At 51.0% G+C, this 18,011-nt stretch overlaps 1 protein-coding gene across 1 annotated transcript in view; it reads left to right on the top strand.

Moving 5' to 3' along the window:
- Positions 1–509: 509 nt before the first annotated feature.
- Positions 510–18,011, top strand: part of LOC130834051 (maestro heat-like repeat-containing protein family member 1) — a 50,802-nt gene continuing 33,300 nt past the window's right edge. The window contains exons 1-15 of the mRNA XM_057704149.1: positions 510–549; positions 1,931–2,004; positions 3,422–3,538; positions 3,685–3,912; positions 4,388–4,543; positions 6,086–6,245; positions 6,761–6,813; positions 7,326–7,433; positions 10,066–10,182; positions 13,441–13,563; positions 13,889–14,041; positions 14,759–14,881; positions 15,175–15,254; positions 16,119–16,254; positions 17,713–17,826. Of these exons, the coding sequence (XP_057560132.1) occupies positions 510–549; positions 1,931–2,004; positions 3,422–3,538; positions 3,685–3,912; positions 4,388–4,543; positions 6,086–6,245; positions 6,761–6,813; positions 7,326–7,433; positions 10,066–10,182; positions 13,441–13,563; positions 13,889–14,041; positions 14,759–14,881; positions 15,175–15,254; positions 16,119–16,254; positions 17,713–17,826 (1,782 nt within the window). The remainder of the gene's footprint in view (positions 550–1,930; positions 2,005–3,421; positions 3,539–3,684; positions 3,913–4,387; positions 4,544–6,085; positions 6,246–6,760; positions 6,814–7,325; positions 7,434–10,065; positions 10,183–13,440; positions 13,564–13,888; positions 14,042–14,758; positions 14,882–15,174; positions 15,255–16,118; positions 16,255–17,712; positions 17,827–18,011) is intronic.

Consider the following 18,011-nt stretch of genomic DNA (forward strand, 5'->3'; position numbering starts at 1 on the left):
CTTTGCAGAAAGGTGTTGTCTTCCCTATGTTCAATTTATTGGCCACTATCTTCTTCCCTTTGGGGCTGGGAATGTGCGTTTCTGGGTTCTGTGGCCACACAGAGCCATTTTCCTGTCATTCTTATGGCTGCACTTTTCATGACTGTGTGCCTTGGTCTCCCCACAGCTGCATGAAAAAGTCAGCACCTCAAATCCCTACTCTCTCCAGAACCACAACGTCGCCACAAGGGCTTTCCTCATCCTGAGTAAGTCACACATTTCCTGAGCCCCAGGACTACTTTTGTCTTTCCCTGGGCTGGAGTGGGAGCTGAGGTTCCCACGAGGGGCTTCCATCCTTCTAGATGAGATGCACAGTAACCCCTGTGCTCTTTGCCTGAAGTCAGTGACCCTTGAGGGGCATAGACATTGCTTGCTTCTACCCTTTGTGTCCTGCTCCCTTTACCTGGGTTGGCTTCCCTTTCTCCTTCGAGTCTTTGGCTCAGAGAGGTGATGGTGTAATAACAGCACAGATGATCGTGGCAGGTGTGCTGACCTGTGGGGTGGCACATGGTGAGTGGGGGCAGGGTCGGGGGGACACGGCTGGGCTCCGAATGAGCTTCTGACCCCATGCTTGGCACACGGTAAATGCCGGGCGGCACTGGCTCCCTTTCTTCCTCCTCCCTTTCTCCAGCCTAATTTATCCCACCCATGGCATCAATGGTTGGCTGTGAGCATGGTTTCCTTCTACTAACCACCATTTATACACACCCCTGCCTCCCTTGTATTCATGTCCTTCCGACAGCCAGGTTATACGGTGACCAGGTGATACTCATAATACGAAAGATCCTGGAATCCAAGGATTCAGCCAAGATAGTGTCAGCCCTTCAAGTATTCATGGATATATTTCAGGAGGGTGAGTGGGAGCTGACCTGGCCTGGGTGTCTTCTCTCTCGAGATTTCCATTCTCTGGAAGGCAGTCCCGTACAGCAGTTAAAAGCGCAGGCTAAAACTCAATGTAAACACAAAGTAAACTCAATGGCTTCAAATCTTGGCTTTGCCTCTTATTAGCTGTTGCAAACTGTGGCAGATTACTTTTAGTCTGTGCCTCTGTTTCCTCATCTGAGAAATGGAGGTCATGTTAATACCTACCTTTAGGGTTCTTTCGTGAAGATTCAATGAGAAAACATACATAAGGTGCTTAGACCACTGCCTGCAATGCTGCCAGTTTACAGTGGTTTAGTCCATGATTGTTAACTTGGAGCTTTGACTCCAATTCAGTGTTTGTTTTTTTTTTTGGCACACGGGCTTAGTTGCTCCGTGGCATGTGGGATCTTCCTGGAGCAGGGACCGAACCTGTGTCCCCTGCATTGGCAGGCAGATTCTTAACCACTGCGCCACCTAGGAAGCCCAAATTCAGTGTTTTTTGAACATTGGCCATGTGCCTCGCACGGTGCAAGGCACTGAAAAATACATGAATAAGACATGGTCCTGCTCGCAAGGGTCTCGCTATTGACTAGAGAAGATGAGGCCACATAATCCGTGATAAGATGGTTACATGTGAACGTGGCAATGTGTAGCCAGGATGTGGAGAGGGACTGAGCAGGGGAGCTGGATGGGCCCCAGGCAGGTGTCCTGAAAGCAGGGAGGAGGCAGTGACAGTGGGTTAGAAGAGCAGCGGTTACAGCTGCAAAGGTCAGGGTGCACAGAGGGTGGGGAAACAGCTCGACTGGCATTGTGGGGCACTGGGGCTGGGGCTCCAATGGCAGGTTGAAGGGAAGACCACATGGGTCACTCTTCAGCCTGATTTGCAGCAGAGGGATGGTGGAGGTGACCCTGAGGACTCCCCCTGGCCATGGAAGGGGGGGTCCTCCTGTCTGTCTTCTTTGCCTCCCAGAGCTCAGAGGAGGAGGTGGGCACTTGACCACCAGCTGCACGTCTGTCTTTTCTCTAGTGCCCCAGACAGAGAAGTTCAAGAGCGAGGTGATGCATTCAATCATTATCCTGGCCCAGGAGGATCTCAAACCAGTGAGCAGGAGGGCTGAGTGTTCGTGCTGGGAGGTGTTTCCTGAGAACTTGAGGTCATGTAAAAGGGAGAGGGGGAGGAGGCTGGAAAGAGGAGAGGGGTAAGTCACCCTTACCAAGCCAGCTGTGGCCTCAGACCGCTGCCCGTCTGTTACATTCAGGCTCTTAAAAGCCTGAGAAGGGTTTGCCGAGCAGACAGGTGGCTCCTACCTATTTTAGGAGGTCTTTCTGTGGGCAGCACTGTAGTGTCTCATGAAGACATGGAACTCTCTCTGACAGATGCTAACTCTGCCCTCTGAGAATGCAGTCTGCTTGGGGAGAGAGAACCCCAAACATCACATCTGGAGTGGAGTCTGAGAAGCCATATTTTTTGTTTGTTTTTGTTTGTGTTTTTCAAGAGATGAGTTTATTTAGCAATAGCAGAGGAATTGCAATTGGGACACACAAACTGTAGCAAGCTGCAGGAAAGTCTGCTGAGGGTTTGGGGTAGGCAGTATTTGGGCAGGGAATGTAAAGAGGGGAGAGTTTAGTCTGAGTCTGTTAAAACAAAAAACAAACAGTGACCAGCTTTGAAAATTTCGTGAGCAGACAAAACCAGTCCGGTCATACTAACAAAGCTCAATTCAGCTTATTTTGTGAGGCCAACCTGACCTGGGTCATTTCTTGTTCATGCCTCTGGAAACGATAAGCAAAACTTCGCAAGGTTGATATGAGGCAACCCCTGATCAATTCCCTGCCATTTAAGAAAATTCCCATATTATTAGCAGTTTTCTGTGAATCAAGTATTTATGGGAAATCTGTCTCTCAATCCTTAAATTTTGTCTTGAGAAGCTGTATTTTTAACAAGCTCTGCTGTCAGGGCTGGAGGCAGCAGAGGCTGGTCCCAGCTCTGGGATGTGCAGGACAGGGTTGCAGGGGAGCAGTGGTTTAGGAGCCAAATGGATAACAGTAGCATCATCCCTCAAAACAAAGTTCTGAATCCTCTGGAGGGTCCTGGAGAGCTGGGAGCTTGAGGGCTGGGCTTCAGGACCCGTGGGATTTGTTCCTGGCTTTCCCTGTGAAGGCTGGAATAGGGAACCTTTCCTGGATGCAAGCTCTCCCCCTACCCAACACTCCTGCCAATTTTCACATCTCTGGGGAATAATCTGTGGGCCAGCCAAGTGCCTGGAGTTCTCCAGGAGGACAGTGGGAGCTGAAGTGGGTGGAGCTCCAGGGTGGAGTACAAAGCAGTCAGGTTCAGAGAGTGGTGATCTCTGAACCCCCCAGGAGTCACAGTGGGCTTGGAGTCAGGAGAGCTGAGTCCCCTGAAGATGCCTCCACCTGTTCTGCTCCTCTGTGTCCTCATTTGGAACATGAGGGTCATGCTGGTGTCCCTGACATGCCTTCCCATCTTGCCACGTGATAACCTGTGACCCCACAGGTGCGGAAGGCTCTCCTGAACTTCATTGAGATGCTGAGCAAGCGTGGCTACTTGACCCTGACCCAGGGGAATGTCATCATCGACTACGTCATCAACCTCTGCCAGTCCAATAGCGCCGTGAGCAGGGCTGAGCCGGGAGGGGACGGAGAGGGAGCAGAAGGAGAGGAAGAGGGGGCTAGGGCATCTAGAACTCAGTGAGCGGTGAGCCGGCAGACTCAGCTAGCGTTGGTTGCAGATTTATCTCTTTCCTTTTCTTATCCCAGAATGAAGAGGACATCCGACCAATGTGCTGCAAAATCCTGCAGATGGTACAAACTTCTGGGGTCAGAGGCCTCCGTTCCCTCCTCCCCAGCTCCCAGATCACTGCCCTGACCCCCCGACTGCACCCCCCCATCCAGCCCCTTGACTGTCTCTTGGACCCCTCCCCACCTCCTTCTGTTTGGGGGGCCCCTCTGACAAGTGGCTCTGTGGAGCAGAGGTGGGTCACGGTGGTGAGTCTGGGGTCCTGTTCGGCCCATTTCTACCTGAAAATCTTGAGTAAGTGGCTCTCCAGGCTGCAATTTCTCCTGTAAAAAAGGACTGGTGACATGCCCTTCCTGCTCCTAGCAACCTCTCAGGGCCCTTGGAGGCCCAGTGAGCTGTCACGTGGGTCAGAGCTGAGTCAAGGGTGGGGGCGGAGGACGACGGGGACACTCTCCTTCCCAGCAAGCTCTGTCTCCTGCCCTAGGATGCTCCCCGATGAAGGCGATTGCAAGCCACACGACTCCCTCTATCTAACCCAACCCTTCCTGCTGTACTTGTCATCAGGATCTTGTGCTTTACCACGTGGAGCGGGAAAGGGGAGAGAATGTGATGGGGGCGAAGGGCTGTGCATCCAGGACAGGAGGATGCGGTCCTGGGGCTGGAGAGCTTATGATGGGGCCTGGCTTGGTGCTTGGCACTGAGGCCCTGCCACACCCCCACCAGGTGCCCTTGCCCAAACTGATCACCTTGCTGTGTCAGCCCAGCAACAGCTTGGCCTTCGTGCCCCTGAGTAAGACAGCCATGAGAATGGCTCTGAGGGCCCGGTCCCTGGGCCAGGTCCCCTACCTCAGCAGCTTTCATCTCAGCCGTAAGTACCAGGTGGGGCAGCCGTGGGGAGGTGCCAGCTGTGAGAGCCAGACTGCTGTGGGCATGGAGTGTGGGCCAGGAGGCCAGCTGAGACATGGCAGGGGTGCAGTGCTGGGAGGGGCTGCGGGTCTGTGGGGTTGGGGGAGGCTGCGGGCGTGACCTTGGGCCAGGGTGGGGGCAGTGGGGCAAAGGGGCTCCTGGGTCATGTGAGGGTAAAAGGGGACCCCTTTGGAAGAGGCACCCGGACACTGTTCCCTCTTGCCTCTATTCATTTTATTTTTTTATTTTTTTTATTTTAATTTTATTTATTTATTTATTATTTTTTTTGGGGGGGGGGCCTCTATTCATTTTAGAACACTGGAGTCGAGATGCAAAAGTGCAGTTGTTAATTCCATGTCACGTGTGTGCAGACATTCCTGACCCTCTGTTCTTCCTTTGCCCCAAATCTGAGCCTCATTCTATGCTGACCCCATCCCTGACCTCTAATCGTCGGGAGTTGGGATTGGGGTGAGGACATCTGCTGAGCCTATCCCTTGTCGTGTTTTCCTTTTTTTTTAAGCTGAAAATATAATGGTTTGTTTTTCAGACTGTGTCAAAGCGTCACGGGCCCCCGTGGCATTGGCCCCAATGCTCCCTCTCCACTTTGCTCTTCTTCCTCCTCTGATGTCCTGATGGTGGGGCCAGTTGGGGAGCCCTGGAGCTTGCACTGACTCTGTCCTCTTCTTTTATCCTCTCTTTAACTTAGCTACCCAGTTCATCTCCCCACAGAAACTCCTGACCCATCTCATGGTAAGTGATGGTGGAATGAGCAATGCATCTCCATCCACCCACCCATCAGTCCATCCATCCACTTACCCACCCATCGAATCATTCCACAAATAGTTGAGTGCTGCTCTCTTCGGGGCACGATACTGGACATGGAGAAAGGAGGTAGAGCCAAGGATCACCGGGGCTCTGGGCAGAGGTTTTCCAGGCCAAAGAGCTTGGAGGAGGGAACTAGGAGCATAGTGGTGGGTCTGGAGTTGAGGAAGGAGTGAGGGATGGGAAGGCCTAGCCTGTCTCCTACGTGGCCTGATTGTGAGCTTCTCTCTGTTGACCTTGGACAAGTCCACGTGCCTTTCTGGATCTCATTGTCTAAGCAAGTATGTTTTGAGTATCCCTATTTGCCCAGGCATTATGTGCTAGATATTCTGGACACTTGGAGAGACAAGGTATAGACCTGCGCTGGAGGCGTTCACAGTCTTAGTGGGGAAGACAAGTGGGGAATAACCACCTATAATTCAGTGTGATAACTGTACTAATAGAGGGACACACAGGGTGCAGTGGGATCTTAGAAGAGCAATGGGCTGATTTGGTCTCCTTGAGTCAAGGAAGGCTTCAGGAGGAGGTGATGTTTTGAGAGCACCTTGGAGCAGGTGCAGGAGTTCAGCAGGTGGACAGGAATGGGGAGGGTCTTTGCTTCAGCTCTTCCATGCTGTGGGCTTGTTCTACTTTTCTTCCTTCTCTTCCCTTAAATTCTTTCTCTGCCTCCTGCTTTCTGCTCTTGTTTCTCAGCTGTTTTCCCTGAAACCCTACAGAGAAAAGGACTTTGGTGTAAACTCCCTAAGGCTACTAAATGCCCTGCATCCTATCACCTCCCTGCACCCTGTAATCAACTTGAACGTGGGCCAGCTATGGACCAAGGAGATCCCCAAGATGCTGCAGATCCTGGGTGGTGAGGAGTTGGCTGGGGGTGGGGAGGCTGGGGGCTGGGGCAGCTGGGCAGACCCCAGACGAGATGGAGCCCCAGGTGCAGGATGGACTTTCCTCAGGGTGAGGAGAACTGGGGGAAGCCTCTCTATCCCTCTGAGATGCTGTCCGGCTGGATCTGCTCCTTTGTGTTGTGCACTGGGCACACACGTGGTCCAGGGTTCTGTGGCTCTAGAATTCCTAGAACCACTCCTGCCCGATCCTGTGGGCGGAGGATCAGGGAAGAGTGTGGGCTTTGGAACCAAGCAGACCCAGATCTGTATCCTCGCTCTGCTACTGACCGGCTATGTGTGTTTGACCTTTGAAAAGTCATTCATCTCCTGGAGCCTCTGTAAAGTGGGAGAGCAGCTGTCTTGTAGGCTCATGGAATGAATTAAGTTTGATGATGGGGACCCAGGCCTGGCACAGTGTTCGGGTGTTGGACCTTTCTCCCTGGCTGGGCCTCTGGCCAGGTGGCTGCCACACTCTCTCATCTCCTAGATCACACTGAGAAGACCCTGAATCAGAAGGAGTGGGAGGACAGGCTGCTCCAGGTGAGCGCCCCCGAGACACACCTCCCCCAGCAGCCCTCTGCCCTCTTCAGACGCTGAGGAGGAGACACCCCAGGACCCCAGGGACTGAGGCTGTGGTCAAGGGACCTCCCTGCTTGAGAGGACCATTCTGCGGCCCTTGCTCTGGCCCCTGCACCAGGGTCCCAAGCCTCGACTTGCCTTCCACACCCTCCCCTACTCGCCCTATGTTGAGGGGGTTAAGGGAAAGCCCTGGCTGTGTCCTTGGGCAAGTTATTTAGCCTTTGCAGGACTCAGCCTCCTCATTTGTAAACTAGAAATAACTCCTTTCTTCCAGAATTAAATATAGGAGAGGGCCTTATAAACGGGAAAGGGCTTCACATGCAGCTGGCATCACCGTCGTTGTCTCTGTATTGTCATTCTCTAGTCCCAGGGACTCCTGCATGTGTTTCCATCCTGCCCTATTTCTTGAGCTCTTTCTCCATATTTATAGACTCCTGCTTCTTTGTGGTCCTCCTCCCCTTCCTCTTCCTTAGTTTTCAAGTCAGTCATTAGTAGCCATCAGTGATGACAACTGGCTGGAACAACTCCTCAGAGTCATCTTGGAGAGAATAAATTATTTCAGCGATGAAGCCGAGGAGAAGGTGTGTCTGTGTGGGGCTGGGGTGGTGGTTGCTGGCCGGGACGTCGTGGTGGGGGTGGAGGGTGGGGGTGGAGTGGCCTGGTGGGGAAGGGCGGGGGCCATGGCACCAAGCGACAGCCTTGGGGGAGAGGGATGGGTGGACGAGAAGCTGGTGGTCACCTGGGAACAGCAAAAATGTCAGTGTCTTAGATTTGCTTCGTGTGTGGGCTTTATTAGGAACTGCCATCTGTGTCTTAACTGAACCTGCCACAACTCTGTAACAGGGTGCAGCTGGTACTTGGGCACAGTGCAAGGCTCATTCAAGTAACATTGGTGGGCGCCCCCGCTGGGGACTGTGCCCAGTGCTGGGGAAGGCAGGCTCCTTTTCTCCAGGGCACAAGGTCAAGATGGTGAAGGCTGGCTCCCGGCCTGGCCTTTCCTGTGCCCGGTGTCACCTGGCTCCAGGGACTCAGTCTCCGAGAGCTTTCAGTTGCCTCACTTGGGAAGTAGCAAAAATTATTTCCACATCACAGGAGTGTGGATGAGGAGGAAAAAGGCTACCTGTGAGGGTGCTTTGTCCAAAAGCCTAAATAGCCCGATAGCCGTCATCAGTCCTGTCGTGCAGACGAAGAAACAGAATTCTGAGGGATTGAGAGTCTTGAGCAAATTATTGGTAAAACTGGCACCTGAATTCAGGTTTCTTGATTTCTAATCTTGTTTTCCTGTCACAGAGCAGCACTTTATTTGGGCTTTGAGGGTTCTCCAGGAAAGAGACCTCAATTTCAAGACTGTGTTTTTTTTTTTTTTTGGCTGTCTTATCATCAACAAATATTTATGAAACATCCACTGTATGTAAAGTTTTGAGGATGTTAGGTGAGGGATACAGAATGAAGGAAGCAGGAGTCGTCTTTCTAATTCAGTTATTAAAAATACGTAGTGAGGGACTTCCCTGGTGGCACAGTTAAGAATCCGCCTGCCAATGCAGGCAACGTGGGTTTGATCCATATGCTGCACAGCAACTAAGCCCATGCGCCATAACTACTGAGGCTGTGTGCTGCAACTACTGAAGCCCACATGCCTAGGGCCTGTGCTCTGCAGCAAGAGAAGCCACCTCACTGAGAAGCCCACACACCGCAATGAAGAGTAGCCCCCGCTCGTCGCAACTAGAGAAAGCCCGCGCGCAGCAACGAGGACCCAATGCAGCCAAAAATAAATAAATAAATCTTAAAAATAATAAAAGTAGTGAGCACTGTGCTCTGCTACAGCAGACACAGCAGCTGCCTTCGGGAAGCCGTTGTCTGCTCGAGTGACTAGACGACAAAATGGGCAGATTAAAGTAAGGGTGGCAAGTGGCAGGACCGAAATGTGCACTGTATGCTTGCGAGCGGAGGAGTGGAGGATGGGGAGCACTGATCACTGGCCCGTGGGTGCCGGACAGAGCAGCTTTCTCCAAGGTGATGAGCCATCTCGATTTGCTGAAGACCGTCCTGGTTTTAGCACTGAAAGTCCAATAACCTGGCAAGTGCCTCAGTCCTGGGCAAACTGGGGCGTTTAGTCAGCCTACAGAGAAGTGGACAAGTCTGGAAAGATGAGTGGTCATTTGCTGGCTAAGCAGAGAAGCAGGTGCCTTAGGTCAGCAAACTTTGATAGCAGCAGAGCCTGAGATGGGGGATCTCGTCGAGGGATGGAACAAGGGAACCCCCGGGAGGTGGGGACTCTTGACAGCAGAACCCGCAGCCCTGGGGGGCAAGGAGCTTCAGGTCTGGGCCAGGCACCCGGGCATTTCTGCTGGGGGAGGAAGGGAGTCTGTAGAGGGGGCTTCAGGGGGTGAGTTAAACCAGGTGAGATATCATTGAACAACTGGTATGTCCTGTTTGCCTACGTGACAGGTGCTGCATTGGCACCGGACGGAGAGCCATGAACGGGGCAGACACTGCTCCTAAGCCTTGTTCTGGTTGCAGACGTGGGTTTGGGGCCAGTTAGGAAGTAACTAAACAAATCCATTAACAAGAGAACTAGTGGTTCTGGTTCATCTGGGAAGGGAGACCAGGCTGGTGAGCTGGAGAGGAAGCTTGAGAGTTCAGGGGAGGCCCCCTGGCCGAGGTCTGAAAGATGAGAATGTGGCACGTTGTGAGGAGCCTGGGTTCTATGCAGAGAAAGTGGGAGATGCAGGGAGCCTGGGGCAGGAAGGTTGGTGAGGATATCAACGCAGGTGTTACCAGGTAGGGCGACGCGAAGGGCAAAGGTCACTGAAATTCAGAGAAGGCCGAGATGATGATGACGTAAAAGTGCAATTTTTCAGTTCCACAATTTTTATTTGTAAATTATGCAAATGCAAGGAACTGTTTTTATTTCCTAGCTGGAAGTGAGAAGCATATGGATCAGGGAATGTTTCTAAAGGATAATCCCCTCCCTAAGAGGCTGAGAAATTAGAAATTAGAGTGCAGCCTGCTCTCCCGGTGAACTTGAGCCCTCGCTCTGTAGAGTTACTGCCACGTCCAGATGCCCCCAGAGAGCAGGAGGGCCCATGTGGAGCATGGGCCGGCGGGCAAAGGTGGTGGCTGACGCTTACCAAGCTAGTTTCAGAGATGGCTGTTCCACAGGCCGCCCCAACCTCAGTCCATGCTCTACATGACCCTGCGCGTCCCCCCCAGGCGTTCCTGTATAAATTCTTCGGCTTCACCCTGCGGACCACAAGGAATATGGAACTGTTGAAGACGATGCTTTCCTGCCTCCTACAAACTGCCCACGAGGAGCTGCAGGAGAGGGAGGTGAGGTGGGGGCACTGGCAAAGGGGGACACTTAGTTTCGCAGGCAGGGTGGCAAGGTGGCTAAAAGCTCAAACCTGGCAAGTCAGACCATCTGGGTTGGAATCCCAGCTCGGCTACTTATTAGCTGTGTGCCCTTGGGCAGGTTACTGAAACTCTCTGTGCATTAGCTTTTCCTCTGTAAAATGAGGCTATGGTACCTCATAACCTCATTTAAAAACATTTTTTAAATTTCTAAAAATTTCTACTTATATATAGTTGATTAAAAATAACGTATTAGTTACAGGGAGGTTTTTTTAACTGATCACATGTAACCTATTAACCTATTTCTTTTTTTAATGAAGTATAGTTGACTTACAATGTCATGTTTCAGGTGTACAGCACAGTGATTGGTAAATATAAATATATATATACTTACATACATACATATGTGTGTGTATATGTGTGTGTGTGTATATATATATACACTTTTTCAGATTCTTTTCCCTTATAGGTTATTACAAAATATTGAGTATAGTTCCCTGTGCTATACAGTAGGTCCTTGTTGGTTGTTTTGTATATAATAGTGTGTATCTGTTAATCTCAAACTCTTAATTTATCCCTCCTTTCACCCCCTTTCCCCTTTGGTAACCATAAGTTTGTTTTCTATGTCTGTGGCTCTATTTCTGTTTAGTAAAAAAAGTTCATTTGTATTTTTTTTAGGATTCAACATATAAGCAATATCATATGGTATTTTTCTTTGTCTGACTTACTTCACTTAGTGTGATAATCTCTAGGTCCACCCATGTTGCTGCAAATGGCATTACTTCATTCTTTTTTCTTGGCTGAGTAATATTCCATTGTATATGTGCACCACATCTTATATATATACACCACATACACTGTTCATCTGTCGATGGACATTTAGGTTGCTTCCATGTCCTGGAATTGTAAATAGCGCTGCTATGAACGTTGAGGTGCATGTATTTTTTTCAAATTATAGTTTTCTCCAGATATATTCCCTGGAGTGGGATTGCAGGATCATATGGTAGCTCTCTTTTTAGTTTTTTAAGGAACCTCCATACTGATCTCCATAGTGGCTGTATCAATTTATATTCCCACCCACAGTGTAGGAGGGTTGCCTTTTCTCCACACCCTCTCCAGCACGTCTTCTTAATCTGGAACAGTTCCTCAGTGTTCATCTTTCATGATCTTGACATTTTTTGAAAGTAAATGTATTTTGCAGAATGTCCCTCATTTTTGGTTCATCTCATATTTCCTCATGATTCGATTTTGATTCTGTATCTTTGGCGGTAGGACCACAGAAGTGATGTGTGCCATAGGGTGTTTGGAGGATGAAAGATGTGAAAGCCCTCGAAACGGTGCCTGATGTATTTGTGCCCTCAGCGCTGATCACCGGAGGGCTCGTCCTGCCTGCAGCCTTGCCTCTGCACACCCTTCCCCCCTCCCCTGCCAGGTTGTCAGAGCATCCATCACTGTCTGGTGGTTACCAAGTCCACGTTGCAAACAGTATCACTGGGGAGACAAGACGTGTACAGGAAGAAAACAGCTAATTACACAGACCAACCTCACCAGGAGTGGTCCCAGAGACACACAGTGGCTGCCTGGCATGGTTGGGACTTGGGCTATTTGGGGTTAGTTTAGGAGAAGGAGGGAAGCAGGGATTTCCATTTGACATAATTTTTGGAGTGAAGACTCATGAGCAAGAACTTTGGGGGCAAATCTAGAGAACAGTCAGATCTCTGGCAGGACTGGAATGCAGAATTCCTTGACGGGGACATGAGTGCCTGTCTGCCAGCACCTGGGGACAGATGGATACAGAGGATAAAGATGCGCAGGAAGAAGGTGGTTCCTGGGTTTCTGGGGCTCAGTTGGAAGGGTGATAGTACCCTTCACTGAGATCAGGAACCCGGAACAAAAGGGGAGGAAGATGGTGCATTCAGGTGTTGACCGCCCCTCCTATCGCCAGGTGGAGATGTCCGGTAGCCATGGAGACCTGAAACGAAGCTGTGGATATCTAGGCTTGGGAACTACTGTACTGAATATTTTCTCTGTCTGTGAAATGGGGAGGATAATATTTATCTCAAAGCTTTACCGTGAGGATCAATAACACGTGTGAGGCTGGTCCAGACGAAGCACTAATATTCTGATGTCAGTGCTGCTGATGAAGGCCACGCTGAGGAGAAGCCACAGCTAAAGCAGGGGCATGAGAAGTGGGACAGAGCAGAGCTCCCTTTGGATGCTTAGCTGGTCCCTGCTTTCTAACTTGGCAAAACTTTCCTTTCACCTACTTGGAGGCCAAATGTTAACAGGTTTTGAGGATCTGTGTCCTGGAGCAACTGTCACCATCCCCAGGTCCCCTCCACTCTGCAGAGTCTTAACAGGGGCCCTTCTGCACAAATGGTGCAGCTGATCAGTAGCTGGAACCTGCTCCGCCGTGTTGGCCATGCCTTCAGTTCTGTGCCCTGTCATCCTGCTGTAAACTTCTAGGAAGAGGCTTGGCTGGCACTTGCATCCAAAGGGGCTGCTATGAGGCAGAGGGATTTAAGTTCAAGACCGTTCTGGCAAGGCCCTCGGGACCCCAAGCTTCCCAGGCTCTTGGCTCCCATGAGGCTGGGCTGGCGATCCCCAGAGCCACTTCCAGCCCAACTTTCAGACCCACCAGCCACAGTCAACACTTCCACTTAGATGTCCTGCCGCTGTGTCCTGCACAGTGCAACCAGGAGCTCACTCCTTCCTCTCTCCCCAGCCCTAGCCAGGCCCCCTTTTCCACTTGCCCGTTTTGGGTGGAGTTACTGCTGTTTCCTGTTCTCTGGCACTAGGAACCCTGGCACTGTCTGTATGTCTTCCCTCTCTTCCAGCTTCTCTCTGGTTAACTTCCAGCCCTGTCGATCATGTGCCTCACTTTGTTCTTCCCGTCAACTCCCTCCTGAGAACAACCCTTCTCCAAATTCCTAGTGCACATAAGTATTCTCTATTCTGCAATGTCGGGATTCCATAATCCCCAAATTTTGCAATTCTGTGACTAATTTTTCATAATCTGGTATAATTTCCTTCTTAAGTTACTTCTTGCAAGGATGTTTGGTTCTCCACCTGGATTTTAAACAGTTCCAGTCTGGGGAGCTACCTTTCCCTTCCATTTCTTTTCTTTCCCGTTCCTCTCCCTGCCTCCCTCGAAATCCCTGGTGCTGGGGGAGCAAGCACAGCAGGCGTGGGGCTTCCCTGAGCTGTGGCGCAGGGCTGAGGTTCTCCCCATTACAGGGCATTGCTGCCGCATTCAGTATCGTGTCCAGGAAGTATCTGACGACAGCCCTGGACCAGCTGCAAGTGTACAGTGCTGTACTCACCAACAAGGACTCATCATCCATCCTCAAACTGATGAAGGTGATGGCCCTCCCAGCAAAGCCTTACAAGACAGCCCCACCACCCCAGCCTCCCCACGTCTCTGAGTCCCATGACTCACCTATAAACACTTGCCGCCCTCTGACCACCTCTGGGGAAGTTTCATCCACCCCTCCTCTCTCTTACTCCCCTCATGTCCACGCTTCAGGCTCTGGTATCACCAGCTGTGCCTCCCAGCTGTTCACCACCCCACAGACCCATCTTCCCTTCCATGCCCTCTGGCTACCTTTTCTTTGAACTTCACGCTTCCCCATCAGACAAGGAGGATAAGGTGAGGAGAAGGCAAGTGTCCCCCCTCCCCCTACAGGAGCATCAGCAGAAGGAATGGGGGCTGGTCTGTCACACCGTCTACTTATGCTACAGCAGGATTATTTTAGAGAGCAAGGCAGCCATCTTCGTGCATTTAGATGCCATCCTAGCCCTGGTTCTGCAACATTACCGCAACTGCATCGTGGAGAAGGTACCTCTTACCTGCTCCGTGACTCCAACACCCCATCTCTGCCTTCTTGCTCTTCCCCTGCAAGGAGAAGATGCCTGGCCTTGAATGGGACCCAGTGGTGGGGCTAGGACAGTTATTTCCTCTCCTGCATTTCAATCCTTTTACCTAATCCTGCTACTCTGAGGCTCTAACCGCCTGAGGAGGAGACCAAAGTAGTTTTAGGTCTGTTGGAAATGTCTCCTTTCCTGCAGGCATGCTGTCTAACATGCCTTTGGGCAGTTCACTGCCCTCTCTGGTGAAGGGGTGAGTAAGACCTAAGTTCCCTGACGCATTTGTTGTAAGAAGCAGTCAGGGGAGGTACAGGGAGCCCCAAACAATTTTCCTGCCTTTGTTATTTGTCCAGAATATGTGTCCCCAGGGTAGGAAGAGGAAGCCCTTCTCACTCCTGTCCTTTTACTACTCAACTGGACATCCTGTGGTAGAACTTATTCAGTGGAAAGATAATATCTTGAGAGACAAGGCAGCTAGACTTATCCTAATTTAAGAGTGCCATGAGAGGGGCTCCAGAGGGGCTCAGTGAGAAGGTGGCCTCTCCCCCGCAGGGATGCCACAGGCCTCCCTTTCCTGAGTTGATCTCAGCAGGAGATGCGGGGCCTCAGCTCCTCACCCCCCAGAGTCTGTGCAGGTGGGGTCCCTGGTCCCAGGAGCACTCCCACCTGGGAAGTTCTTATGGTTCAGGATAAGAACCTGAAGCTGGATTACCTGAACGCGCTGACCCAGCTGACAGACATCCTGAGCAGCCAGCCTGCAGCCTTTCACTTCGAGCTCCCCCACAAACTAGAGATTGTGGCCTTCATGGTGGTAAGTGCCCCTCCGGAGGATGGAGGGCGGACGGGTCCTCCTGGGCACTGCTGGCCGGGCTGCTAGGCTGGGCCTGGAGGATAGAAGTCCAGATTTCCCAAGCCCTTTCCTACCCTAGTCCTCCCTGCCCACCCTCAAGGCAAGGGCACGTGCTCTGGGAAGGTGTGCTTGCGTGGTCCTTCAGAGTCCGTACAAGCCCCTGAAGATTCTAGGTTCTGCCTCCTGGTGAATACGACCTGCGGTGGGAGGAGAGGGAGGTGGATCCTCTTGGTCTCTGGGTATGTGTGTCACAGGAGCTGATCAGGGAGGAGCCGCTGACCTCCATCTCCAGCCCCATTAGGCAGAAGGCAATGAGCATCGTCGCTGGCTTCAGGTGACCACGCGAGCCACTCTGTCCTCTTGCCCGGCCTGGATTTCAGCTCTTTATTCCCTAGTCTGTCCCCACCTCTTATTTTCTGCTCCTGCTTATAACATAAGGGGCCCCAGACATAAGGGAGCATCTACTGAATAATGTCTGCCCCCTTCCTTTTATTTATTTATTTGGCTGCGCCATGGGGCATGTGAGACCTTAGTTCCCCGACCAGGGATAGAACCCGCACCCCCTGCATTGGGAGCGCAGAGTCTCAACTACTGGACAGCCAGGGAAGGCCCCTTTAATTTTGATTTTATATTGACGTATAGTTGATGGACAATGTTGTGTTAGTTTCAGGGGTACAGCAAAGTGATTCAGTTATACACATACATATATCTACTCTTTTTTCAAATTCTTTTCCCAAATAGGTTATTACATACCCCTTCCTTTTGCCAAGATTTATTGGATGGGATTTTCAGATCCCCCACAGAGACTGCCACTCCGTCTCCACGTGCTGTGGCTTCTGCCCCAGGCTCCCCTCTGCCTTCAGGGCTGTCCCTGCCCACATATATCCACCTCTATCACCAATCCCCTGTTCCCTGAAAACATCTGCAGAAGCAAAAAGTAATAGGTCATCCCAAACTATCAGCACCCTTTCCTGTAATAGGTGTGTCTCCTCTCTCTCCCTTAGGTCCTCTGTTTCCATATTCCTGGCTTTTCACCTTTTCTTACTGTTTCCTCTCTTTATGGTTTCATTAGCTTTTCCTCCAGCATCTTTCTCTTCTTCCACTGTCCCTCTGTGTCCCCTGTCTCTCTGCACGTTCCCCGGCTGTCACTCGTGGCTGCCACTGGCTGGTCACACCTCTGTTCCTCCCTGGATCGTAGGCAGCTCAGACCCCTCTTAGAGGTAGAAGAGAGAACAGAGCTACTCCTCACCTGCTACAAGAGTGTGTTCTGCCTGCCGCCCACGGATGTTTTGCGAAAGGAGGCATCCAGTCCCAAGGAGGCCCATGCCAATGTGGTAATTCTCTTTCTCTGATGCTTGTTTCTCTCTGTCTTCACTTTATTTTTGAGAGGATGAGATGTACAGGTCTGGAGGTTTTATGTAAGGATCTTCCACCTTCTTTAATAAAAACAGAATCATTGGAAGGAAGACATCCTGTGAGAAGGGGGTTGCTAGGTCCCGCAGTCTGGGCTCGTTCAGGAGCCCCTTCCTTGGGGCACTTACTGATGACCACGGCCACCACTGTAATCTTCTGGCCCATAGACGGACACTCAATCCTCCACTTCATAGCTGTCATACAACTGAAACCAGATGGGAAGGTTTAAACAGGCTTTTACTTAAAGGCCCATGGGTGAAATAAATCCAGGGAGTCCTAGGAGTGGTGGATCCGAATGCATCCCCTACAGGCCTACAGTGTTTCCTTGAGGGAGGCAAGAGGGGTTCTGTTTTCCAATTTGTGTTTGTATGTTTAATTCCTAGGAACTCTTTCATGTTCTTTGATTACTCCTTTATCTTGACTGGTTGTTCTTGTTTTATTGATGCCATAGTCTCTTGAATTTTTTTGAGGATATGAATACGAATTTTAAAAATTAACGTTTTTTGCTAGCTATTGAGTTAGTTTTGGTTTTCTTTAGGGTCGGTTGGTCTGTTTGTTTATCTTGGGTCTTCTTTCCCAAGATAAGATGCCTGGTGGTCCTTCTTTGTCAGGTCATATTTATTTATGCTGTGAGGGAGGATAGGTCCATACAGAGAGGGTTGAGGTGGGTTTTGTTTCCTCTGTTTGTGCCTCCATTAGGCCTTCCTTGGGGTAGCTCTGGCTCAAGTGGGGAGCGTATTATGATGGGATTTCCCTGTGTTTGGGGCAGGCTCTTATAGCTCCAACAGGAATGCTTGGCTCTGGAGGTAGATTTCTTTTGAGTAGTTTATTCCAGGGAGAGCTGCCTTTCTGTTCCTTTCCCCCTCCTTGTCAGGTTTGGAACTATCATGGATGTTGCTTTGGTTCTCCCAGCTGGCCTGTACCTTTAGGAGCTCTCCTGGGCAGGTGACCTGCTTTCTTTATAAGTTTATAGTGTTTGGGGCAGGTCCACTTAGTTCACTAAAGCATGCAAGAGAGATATCAACTGTCCAAGCTTTTGTGAGTCAGCTACCCTGCAGACTGCCAGGCTGGTCGTCCCTGGAGCCCAGCAGAGTCCCAGGGTGAGCTCAGGCCAGGGAGAGGGAGGGTGGCCAGGACATCTGGGAACTCCTAGTCCAGTGGGACACTGCACGTCAGGCTGATAGTTGTGCCCTGTGAAAACAACAGAGGAATTCCTTCACATTGACAGCTGGCAAGTGGCCCTTGAAATGCAGGGGGAAACTTGTGGCACAGAATTTCTCAGGGAAGGCTTCCTGGAAGAGCCGGGGTGCTGAGTGGAGCATAGACGAGGGGTGGGGCTGGTGGCTCGCCGATTCTTTGAGTCCCTCTTCTCCCCGCAGGATCTGCTCAGAGAGACCATGCAATCCCTCCAGAGGCTAACGGAGACGCTTATTGTTGAGATGCCCACTCGGACCCAGCACTGCTTGGAGGTCAGCAGGAGGGAGCCCCCAAAAGTTGGTGTATTCATTTCCCAGGGCTGCAGAACAAAGTACCACAACCATGTGGCTTCAGCCAACAGAAGTATGTTCTCTCACGGCCATGAAGCCTATAAGCCCCAAACCAAGGTATTAGCAGGGTTGGTTCCTATTGGAGGCTCTGAAGGAGAATCTGTTCCCAGTGTCTCCTGACAACCCATGGT

The sequence above is a fragment of the Hippopotamus amphibius genome, chromosome 12, assembly GCF_030028045.1.
Source record: "Hippopotamus amphibius kiboko isolate mHipAmp2 chromosome 12, mHipAmp2.hap2, whole genome shotgun sequence".
NCBI lineage: Eukaryota > Metazoa > Chordata > Mammalia > Artiodactyla > Hippopotamidae > Hippopotamus > Hippopotamus amphibius.